Source organism: Lontra canadensis, unplaced genomic scaffold (genome assembly GCF_010015895.1).
Source record: "Lontra canadensis isolate GAN:19392208 unplaced genomic scaffold, GSC_riverotter_1.0 scaffold12, whole genome shotgun sequence".
Lineage (NCBI taxonomy): Eukaryota > Metazoa > Chordata > Mammalia > Carnivora > Mustelidae > Lontra > Lontra canadensis.
In genome coordinates, this window is record NW_022631006.1 from 20,060,383 (window position 1) to 20,070,871 (window position 10,489).

Sequence of the window (10,489 nt, forward strand, 5' to 3'; positions counted from 1 at the left end):
GGAAAAGATACAGGATATAAAGAGTTCTTGTTTGTTTCCAGGGGAGCACACACTTCCTGCTCCCCACAAGGGACTGTTTCTGCAACTGAACGACACTCTGAGGCTGGCTGGCCTTCCTCCCCCTGCTTCGTTGCCAGCAGCCATCTCTACCCGGCCTTGACGAATTCCTGATCAGCCTAGGGAGTGTGAGGGGGGTAAGGTCATTCAGGAAAGAGGCCTCAGCCTAATTCTGGCCCAGAGAAGCTCCCTGAAGAGAAGGGAGTGTCCTGATAAAGAGCCCCTGAAAGGTGTGAGGTCCCAGAGGCTGTTGGGGTTCCCCAGGGCTCTTCTGGATGGTGAGGTGCCCTGCAGGGTCCCAGGAACTGGGTCCCTCACACCCGCTTGGCTTGGGGGCCAGGTCGGCCTCCCCCTGATACCTGGAGCCACGAATCTGGCCTTCCCCCTTCTAGAGGTCCTGGCTGGCATTACGTTGGGGGGGTGGGGCAGACGAGAGATCAGCAAGTCACAAGACATGAGCCTGTGACCTTTCTTTCCCAAGATCCACCCCACTGAATCTTCCAGATGTGGGGAGTAAGCAGCAGCCTGGACCGAGGCTGACCCACATGGGGCAGGGTTTAAACTCCACAGTTGGATGGTGAAACCTCTCCGTGCTGAGGTGGGGAGACACCATCAAGCTTCAGTCCGGGGCCACCTTGTCGCCTCCAACAGGCTCTGTACCCTAGTCCGGGCCTCCCTCAGCTACTGTAGCCTGAAGTGTGGGTGCTGGGCCTGCGGAGCCAAACGTCTGGCAGATCTGGCTGGCTGTTGGGCAGCACCACAGGGCTGCCATCCCCCGGGGCCCCACGGCCCTTCCAAGATGAGCTGCTCTGGTGGGAGGCAGGAACGGAAGGATCGTACACGGCCTCCCTCAGCGCAAGCCACAGGGTGTCCCGCTTTTCGTTCAGCTGGCCCCGCTCGGGTACAGTTGGCTCTGTTTCATCCAGGTCGTCCGGGGAGGCACCAACAGAATCTGGAACTCGGGCACTGGGCTCCGAGGTGCTCAGACAGGTCTCATCAGAGACGCTGAGGCCCTCTAGGGTGCTGGCTGAAGAGCAGAGGCAATCAGGAGGCTCCACAGCCTTGGCCTTGGGAGAGTGGGCAGGGACTTTTGGTGAGGCCCTCGCAGGCTCAGCCTTCTGGCCTGGGGAGTCCCGCCTGCCTTGGGTCTTGGGGCTGGCGCCCGCCTGCTTATAAGGGGAGGATGTCTGCAGGGCTGGGCACTGGCTGAAGACGGACTGGTGGTCCAGGAACAGCTCCCTCGGGGAGGCAGGGGCCGGTGGGGGACGGGAGCAGCAGGGGCCATCATGCAGCTGGAGATCCTCAGAGAGCACAGAGGGCCGGTGGGACAGTTTGCTCGTGGCTGTGCTCGTGTCAAAGCTGGGGCTCCGGCGCCGTGCCAGGGGCTGGAGCTCGTACTGTTCCGAGCATGATCCGGGCGCCCCTCCCGCTGGCCCTGCCCGTGGGCGGCCTGCCTTATCCCCACTCGGCTCTCCTGTTCCAGTGTCCCAAGGCAGGTGGGCACAAGGCCAGAGGATCTGCCCACAGTTCTTCTCTGGCCCAAAGAAGCAGCACAGAGATTGGAAGAAGAAGCTGGCGAAGCCACAGCTGACGCACTTGACCATCATCAGGACAATGCCCAGCTTGCGATAGAGCAGCACGGTTGCGGGTAGCATGAGCACTCCGGCCGCAAACAGGGCCGCGGCCCCCACTGCCGTGGCACAGCTGGTCTGACGCAGGGAGAAGGCCACGCGGCTCAGGCGGTCAGGGTGTGGGCACAGGTGATAGGAGATACAGTAGTTGACTGTGAAGTCCACCGAGAGGCCCACAGAGGCGGAGAGAAAGAGAGCTTCGGCAGTGTTGAGCTGCCATTCGAGCAGAACCAGTAGCCCCACAGTCAGCAGCACGGTGCCCGCCACGGCTGCCACGGAGAACAGGCTCAGTGGAACGTTCCAGGTGCCCAGCAGCAGTGTGGCAAAGGCCAGTGCCAGCGCGAGGCCCAGCACCACAGCTGGTTCTGTGTTCAGGCTGTGCTGCAGGCTGTAGAGCTCCAGATGGCTGGTAAACCAGCCCCGGTGGAGGCCTGGGGGTGCGCGGCCCAGCTCAGCCGCCAGCCAGTGGCTAACCTCAGTGTAAAAGCGGTGAGCCTGGCCGTAGTCCGGACTATACTGGACGTTAGTCTGGAACTGCAGGACCAGGGCAGCCAGGCTGCCATGGGCATTGAAGCGTGGCCCCAGGTCCCGGGTGCCATTGGGGCCTTGCTCCAGAGCCATCATCTTGAGGCAGTGAAGGAAAAGCTGGGGTGCCCAAGGGAAGGCAGAGTGGCCACAGCAGAGGCCCGGCCCCAGGCGGGCACAAGCGGGGCTCTCCACCCAGCTCTGGAGGGCTTCCACGAAGCAGAGCGTGGGCCAGCCCTCGGGCTGGGCGCCAAAGAAGCTCTGATTCCGAGCTCCGTGGCAGAGGTCCAGCAGCCAGCGCTGGGCTTCCGGGCCACTGGCCGAGAAGGCTGGGTCACTCACCAGTGAGCTGTTGCTGCGAGGGTCAAGCGGGTCGCCGGTGTCCACGGGCAGGACGCCCCACACCAGGACCACGGGCAAATGGCCGCCCTCGCCCTGAGGAAGCCGCTCGAACAGGAACTGCTGGCGGTACTCGGCGTCGAAGCGCTCGAAGGGGTGACTGGGCCGGAAGACCTGGCCGCGGGGCGGTGGCAGCGTGGGCAGCCGCAGGCGGGGGCTGACGCCGGCGATGTAGGCGCCCCCTGCCGCCAGCGCGGCGAACCAGCAGATCCAGATGTAGCGGAACTTGATGACCCCACAGGGCAGGAGGCGCTGGAAGAGCAGGCGCGAGGTGCCGGCCGCCGCCCTCCGGAGACCGCGGAGCCTTCTGTGCAGCGCCAGGGCCAGTCGCCGGGGCGCGCTGCCGGCCCTCGGGCCCTGCACCCGGGACGCACAGGCGCGCGCCAGGTAGCGCTCATGGAGCACCGCGGAGGCGGGCAGCCAGGCCAGCGTGAGGGCCAGGTGGGCCAGCACGGCCGTGCCCAGGTAGAGGGCGAAGCAGCGCACGGCCGGCAGGCGGCTCAGGTAGCTGGCGTAGAAGGCCGCGGCTGTGGTCAGGCCCGAGACCAGCAGCAGGTAGCCGAAGTGGTGCATGGTGCGGCCCACGCGCTGCGCCAGCCCCCCCGAGGGCAGCTGGCTCTTGCTGAGGCGCCACAGGTCGAAGAAGATGAGTGTGTGGTTGGCGCAGACGCTGCTGAGAAGGACGAAGGCTGCCAGATTGACGAAGGGGAAGTAGGCCATGCGGAATGCCACCCGGTAGAGAAAGAAGGCGACCAGCAGGGAGCCCAGCACCCCCAGCAGTACCAGGAGCGTGAGGAAGAGGGAACGCAGGTAGAGGGCGATGCTGAGGAAGATGGCAACCAGGGCCAGCAAGGGGTACACCGTGTCCTGGGCCAGGTAGTGTCTCAGCAGCTCCTGCTTGAGGCCCAGGTCCATGCCGGTGATGGACGTGTAGTTGTCAGAGAGCCCCCAGGGCACTGCCAGGCGGTCCAGGTAGATGCCCATCATGGAGGCCCCCTTGGGAGTGGGCAGGAAGAGCAGGCTGTACTTGAGGGAGGGCACCTGGTAGTCGGCAGTCTGGGGACTCAGAAAGTCCCTGTCCAGTAGGAAATGGAGGAGTTGGTAGACAGCGCTGCTCCGGGAGCACCTGGTGGGCACCTGGGTGCAGTGTGCTGGTTTGTCCTGTCCAGGGCCCAAACAAGAGGGCACCAGGGCGCCGCGGTGGTAGTAGATGGCACAGGCCCGCAAAAGGGCCAGTGTTTGGGCCGCATCGGCTTGCGTAGTGTCCAGGCAGGAGGAGCGGTTGGAGAGCACAGCCACATAGTTGCCCAGGGACCAGCTGGGGCAGCACTTGTTGGCTTCTGTACGCTGGCACAGAGCCCCAAAGTGGCTATGGGAGCGGATCTGTACAGCACACAGGGCAGGAGAGAGCTCAGGGTCAAGGCAGGGGCCCAGGTTCCCTGGCCCCTGTCCAGGGACACCTCACCTCCTACCAGGCTAGAGGGCCGAGGCAGAGAGGTATCCTGACAGCCCAGCAGACAAGGCTCATCTCAGAGCTGTGTTCAGTTCCTGGCTACATCTTGACTACCCACCAAAGGGGAACCTCAGGAATGCTGTCCAAGGCCTCCTTCCGAGAGGTCCTGCCCTAAGGGCCTCTGCAGGTCACACACCCCAATTCTGCCCTGCCTAAACCAGGAGTGGAAGTGACAATGTCAGCCACAGATGGGTTAAGGGTCCAGGGAATTGGAAGCAAACAGTGGGAAAAGTAGGGACCAGAACATTCCAGGGTCAGGGTCAGTGCCAAATGTAGCCTCCTACCTCTGTCCACTGGGCTGCTTAAACCGTCTTAGTGACAGAGCTATTTCTTTTTCAGACCTCATGCCTCCTTTTCTCTCCCACCTGCTATTAACACAACACATCATGACAGCTGGTGTAGCTCTGGAGGGCACTGGCCTGGGGATCAGAGGCCCTGTTTTGCTACCAACTGGCTATATGGCCTTGGGCCTGAGATCATGGTGACAACAGCAACATTTACTGAGAGATTTCTATTGTCAGTCATTATTCTACAATTTGCCAGGCAAATCTGTCTTGTTCAGTTGTCACAACATCCTTATGAGAAAAGTACCATTATTTGCCCCATTTTCTACATCCAAAGCCCGAGGCACTGAGAGGTTTAGAAATGTGCCTGCAATCACGCAGCTAGGGGGCTATTAGAACTGGCCTTTAGGCACCTGGGTGGCTCATTTGGCTGAGTGTCCAACTCTTGATTTCACCTCAGGTTGTGATCTCGGGGTCCTGGGATGCAGTTCCATGTTGGGCTTTACGCTCAGGGTGGAGCCTGCTTGTCCCTCTCCATCTGCTCCTCCCCCAGCTCTCTCTCTCAGATAAAAAATAAATAAATTCTTATTTTAAAAAAAAGAGAGAGAGAGAGAGAGTGAGAACTGGCTTTGAATTCAGGAATCTGACTCCAGGGCACGTGTTCCTTACCAGTGTCTTTTGGTATGTCAGATACACTTGTGTGGATGCCGTGGGCTACTCAATGGTGTTTACACTATTTGGCAACAAACCTCTCTTCAGATGTTATGGTGGTATCTGGCTCTTGGATTAGGGGAACCGGATTGGCACTGCTTGGATTGATCAGGAGGAGGCCTTGGGCTGGGGCCTCCTCAAGAGCCCCTGAGGCTCCTTTTCAGGACCTTTTTTTTTTTAAAAAAAAAGATTTTATTTATTTATTGGACAGAGAGAGATCACAAGTAGGCAAAGAGGCAGGCATAGAGAGAAGAGGAAGCAGGCTCCTTGCTGAGCAGAGAGCCCCATGCGGGGCTCGATCCTGAGCCGAAGGCAGAGGCTTTAACCCACTGAGCCACCCAGGCGCCCCTTTTCAGGACCTTTTGAAAATCCCCAGGCTCTGCTAGTCTCTGTGTCTTGGCTTCTCTAAGAACAGCTGACTCTTCTTTCCCCACCTGAACCTGGAGCCTTTCAACAGGGACTGGAAGAATTTTCTGAGCAGGGAATACTCTTCCCCAGTCCACCCTAGCAGTTCTGGCTCAGCTGTATTTCCTTGGGATTAGGCCAAGAAGAGTCCCTTCTCTCCCCCTGCCTCACCTCCCACCCACAGCACCTCCCCAGCGAGCTCACCTGGTCCTGTTCCATGCGGCACATGGAATGGATGGCATGCAGGTTCCACAGGCTGCCTGCTGAGGTGGACATGAACACCAGCTGTGCATAGCTCTTATCTGCAACACACCCCCCAACACACCCCAGAATTCAGCTCTTTGGCATCAGGTCCTGGGCCCGTTGGAGGGAAGACACTTACCCAGGGCCATATGAGGCTCAGACTCTCAGGAGTCTGAAACCTGTGCCTGGCTGCCCCATCCTGTGCCCCGCCACCCCTGCCCAGCCTGACTTCGTGTGGCTGGAGCAGCTGAGGCCTAGCTCAGCCTCCCGACTGTAACCCAACTTCCATGACTTGAACGTGGCCAGCTGGCTTCCTTCCTTTTCTGACTGTCCAAATTTGTTCTCCTGGGCCCTCTAGTTCTAGTCGGTACAATGGGGGCCACCATTAAAGGCAGGAACTGGCCAGGTTGCTGCTTACCAGGCGGGCCACAGAAGAAGTTCTCCTGCCCTCTGTCCTCTAGGGGCTCCACCATCCTTCGAGGCCGGACTAAGCCCTCCTGGGTACTGCTCCAGGGTGTGGGGCTCAGAGTGGTGTGGGCGTTGGAACTAAGGTAGAGAGAAAAACCTATGCCAGGCACCATCAAGGGATAGGGACTCAGAGGAGGCCAGACACCCCTTCCCAGTGGACCCCAGCAAGTCCCTCTGACTTGGATTTTGGGAGGTCTTCTCTCATTCCCCCTTTCCCTTTAACAGTGGAAAGATGGAAACCCAGTACCTGTTCTGCTCATGGTCTGGGGAAAGAGAAAGCAGCTTCCTGGGGCCCGTGAGGGTTTGCAGTGCTCTCCACACTACCAGCTTGCGGCCGATGTCTGTGTCTCGAGGCTCAAAGCCCTGCAGGGGGAGGGACAGAGAAGATCAGGTGGGCAAAAGGAGCAGTGCCCCATCTGGCCCTTCTTGGCTCTGCCCCTTTGGGCCCCTGGAGCAGGGAAGGCCAGCCTGCCTTTCTGGATTATTGGATGAGAGTATCCCCTCTTTACCATCTCCCCAACTCACTCTGGGGGTCGAGTCCACTGCCATCCCACCCCCAGCTGGGTCGCTCCAACTTTCTGCCCCAGACTGAGCTGAGGTGGCTAGGCCTGGGAGTCCCTCCCTTTAGCCTCTTACCAGCAAGGGCTTGGAGAAGTCGGGCAGCTGGTCCCCCAGCAGTCCAGCCAGGGTACAGACGAGGATGACAGCCAGACACAGCAGCAGCACAGCCACTGGCCACTCAGCAATCAGCTGGGAATAGCTGGGAAAGAGGAAGAGAAGCCACTGGAACTGGTGTTGGTTGTGGTGAGCTTAGGCGTCACCAGGAAGGGGTGGCAGGGCCAGACTTGGTGCCCACCTAGTCACCCCTAGGGGGCCAGAGGCCCAGGGGCCTACCTCTTTGGCATCCGGAAGGTCCGTTCCTGCCTGTGGAAGAGAAGAAAAGACACTTGCTTGTCAGAGCCCCCCTGCAGGGTGGGAGGTAGGGTGTGGGGACAGAGCAAGATGGTATTAATCCTTTTAGGCTGTTCTACTCTCAAGCTCCAACCCTTCCTTCCTCCTCCATCCAGGCTGCCTCCTCCCTCAGAGGCAAGGGACATCCTGGGCTGCCTCTTAATGAAGGAGTCCAGAGCCCGGGGTCTCACCCCACTTCTAAGCCCTGCCCCATCTTCCAGTGGAAGCTTGCAGGCTGCTGGATCCCTCCTTACCTGACGCTGACCACATGGTGTTGCACAGATGGCGGCTTCCAGGCCCCATCTCGCTGTGAGGGGGCTGGTGAAGGGCTGAGGCTAGAGCCATGGGAGCATAGAGCTGCTCGGTCCCCAAGTCCTGGCAGGGAATTGTCTCCCCGGTATTCCTGCGGTGCCCGGGTGTAGGTGAAGTGTGCAGGGGCCAAGGGGCTGGACGGGCCCACAGGCTGGAGGGTGGAAGTTGTTGGTGGGGGTCCTGAAGAACTGGAAGGATCCTCCAGGGGGCCACTGTGGAGGGAGCAGCTCTTCTCTGGGCTTGCCTCAGGGGCCACAGCCTTGCTCTGGGACCTGGGGAGAGAAGAGACAAGGGTGATGAGGGTGGGGGGTGCTGTTGGGCCACCCCATGCCCTGAGACAAGGAGACACGGCTTGGGGTTGTTCTTATTAGTCCTGGGGGAGAGGGGAGGGGGGCACAGCCTCCATCCATACACCCCCAACCTATCTCTTGAGTCCACTGTCTCAGTCACTCACCTGTCCATGCACTCAAAAAACATTATTGGCAGGGCGTCTGGGTGGCTCAGTGAGTTAAAGCCTCTGCTTTCGGCTCGGGTCATGGTCCCAGGGTCCTGGGATCAAGCCCTGCATCGGGCTCTCTGCTCAGTGGGGAGCCTGCTTTCCCCTCTCTCTCTGCCTGCCTTTCTGCCTGCTTGTGACCTCTCTCTCTCTGTCAAATAAATAAATAAAATCTTTAAAAAAAAAAAAACATTATTGGCAGCCTGCTACATGCCAGACACTGTGCTTTTACATGTATGATCTTGTGTACTCACAAAATCCTAAAGGGGAGATACTTTCCTTGTTCTATATTTGAAAATAGGTTCAGTGAGACAAGAGCTGGGCCTTAAACCCATTCTGACTTGCAGTCCTGCACCAGTCCTTCCTTCCTACCTTCCTTCCTTCCTTCCTTTCCTCCCTCCCTTCCTTTTTTTTTTTCTTTTTTTAAGATTTTATTTGACAGATCACAAGCAGGCAGAGAGGCAGGCAGGGAGAGCCGGGGAAGCAGGATCCCTGCTGAGCAGAGAGCTTGATGCGGGGCTTGATCCCAGGACCTCAGGATCATGACCTGAGCCCAAGACAGGTACTTAACTGACCGAGTCACCCAGGTGCCCCAGTCCTGCACTCTTTCTGCTGCAGCCACCCGTTCATTCTCTTGGCAGGCATTTATTGAGCACCTACTGCAATCTTATTCTCACCTTAGAGCCTTTGAACTTCCTCCTCCCTCAGCTTGGGGTCTCCTCCACAAGATAACTGGATGGCTCGGAGCCTCCCTTTAGTCTCAGTCCAACTATCACCTTCTTAGAGAAGCCTTCCCCGACCAACTAACCACCTGCCAGCTCTCAATCGCCCCACCTGTTTTATATTTCTTCGCAGCATTTGCCAGAACCGGACATTATCCAGTGTCCTGTTTCGAGCCTGCCTCTCCGATGGAATGTGAGCTCTGGGAGAGCAGGGTCTCATGCCTTTGTTCATCTCTTGCACTCGGAAGGGGCCCCGGGGAATGTTTGTTGAGTGAATACTGAGCCCTAGACGGGCTGCTAATGGTGATGCTGGGATGAATAAGGTCCATCCTTGTCTTCCAGGCACTCATAGTGGGTGGGAGATATTGACCAGAGTCCAAGTCACAGAGCACTGAAAAGGAAGGCCCAACTTTGACGGGGGTGGGGGGGTGGAGGTAGTCACAGAAGGTATGCCAGCTGTGAGTGCTGCCCTTCCTCCACCCTTGGGCCACAGGACAGAGGTTTGCTTTGCAAGAGTGTGTACGGCTGGGAGAGGGAGTTGGGACCCCCAAAGAACTTGCCAAGGAGGAGTCAGCAATAGATTCTTCTTTCAGAATTACTCACAAGGACAGTACTCAGGGCATGGACCCAGCCCCACTCCCTGGGTGCACGGGGAGGCGGAGTCCCCCCCAGTGTCAGGACTGCCAGACCTGGGACAGGAGTAGATGGCTGCAGAACAGAGTCCCCGAGGGCTATGGGGTGCTCCCAGAGAGGTTCTGGACTAGGAAGCCCTGGCAGAGCCCTGTCTCCTCCCACATTCACTGGACCCACTTGGCCTGCCAGAAATTGTGTAGCTGTGTGGTTTACGCTGACCCACCTGTGGCTTTCAGACCTGCCTGCTGCACTCCCAAAGGGGCTGGAGGCCAGAGTCCCTGTCCTGGCGGCAAGCAGACATTGCCAGGGAGGCTGGGTTCTGCCTGGAAATGAAGTAGAGGAACTGGGAAGAAGAGGCAAGCTCTTCCTGCTCCTCCTGGAAGCATGGCTGGCTGGCATAGCAGTCTGGGAAAGCACAACCTTCATGCCAAGGGAAAATGCGGGAGCACTGGAGGTGGACTGCTGGCTCTACCATCCTTTAGCTCTGAGGCCTTGGGAAAGACACACAATTCTTGGGGTGCTGGCATTTTTGTCTTGAGCGAGAGTATGATGGTAACACCCCCTCTCGGGGTTGGTACAGGAATTAAGGTGTAACATACATGAGCTCCCTGTCGGAGCCTGGCATAGGGAAGACACATTTGTCCCCCCGCCCTCATTTGCACTCAGGGCTGTGGGGAGCATGCAGCTTAAGAAGTATATTTATATTTACAATTTGACCTCTTTAGGCACCTCAGATAATATAGCTCCATTTTAGAACTCCTCACACCTTGAGACTCTCACTACATATATAATTACACATACTTGCCTTTTTGTTACTTAAAAGCTGCATCAGCATTTAATCTCATGGTTTAAATCACTGATACTTTTTTTTTTTAACTAACTCATTGTTTAGAAAAAGAGGAGTTTGACAAAGTTGTTCTTTTTTTTTTTTTTGACAAAGTTGTTCTAAAGCAAGCCCTCAGATGACCCATAAAGTAGATATAGCAACCAAGGTCCTGGCAGATAAAAGACCTTATTGGCCCATCTCTGTGGGCCAAAGGGAAGGTACATAAGTGTGGACATTTTCTTCTTTAAGGTTTTTATTCTGCAGGCCTTTTTTTTTTTTTAAGTTTTTTTTTTTTTTTTTTTTTTTTTTTTTT

At 57.5% G+C, this 10,489-nt stretch overlaps 1 protein-coding gene across 2 annotated transcripts in view; it reads right to left on the reverse strand.

Moving 5' to 3' along the window:
- Positions 1–510: 510 nt before the first annotated feature.
- DISP2 (dispatched RND transporter family member 2) overlaps positions 511–10,489 on the reverse strand; it is a 14,086-nt gene continuing 4,107 nt past the window's right edge. The window contains exons 2-8 of one of the 2 annotated variants that reach the window (XM_032856848.1): positions 7,442–7,771; positions 7,131–7,160; positions 6,873–6,996; positions 6,484–6,599; positions 6,187–6,314; positions 5,730–5,827; positions 511–3,995 (exon numbers count right to left, since the gene is read on the reverse strand). In XM_032856848.1, the coding sequence (XP_032712739.1) occupies positions 735–3,995; positions 5,730–5,827; positions 6,187–6,314; positions 6,484–6,599; positions 6,873–6,996; positions 7,131–7,160; positions 7,442–7,771 (4,087 nt within the window). In that variant the 3' untranslated portion in view covers positions 511–734. Of the gene's footprint in view, positions 3,996–5,729; positions 5,828–6,186; positions 6,334–6,483; positions 6,600–6,872; positions 6,997–7,130; positions 7,161–7,441; positions 7,772–10,489 lie in introns of those variants that run through there. The other variant, XM_032856849.1, reaches the window with a different exon arrangement.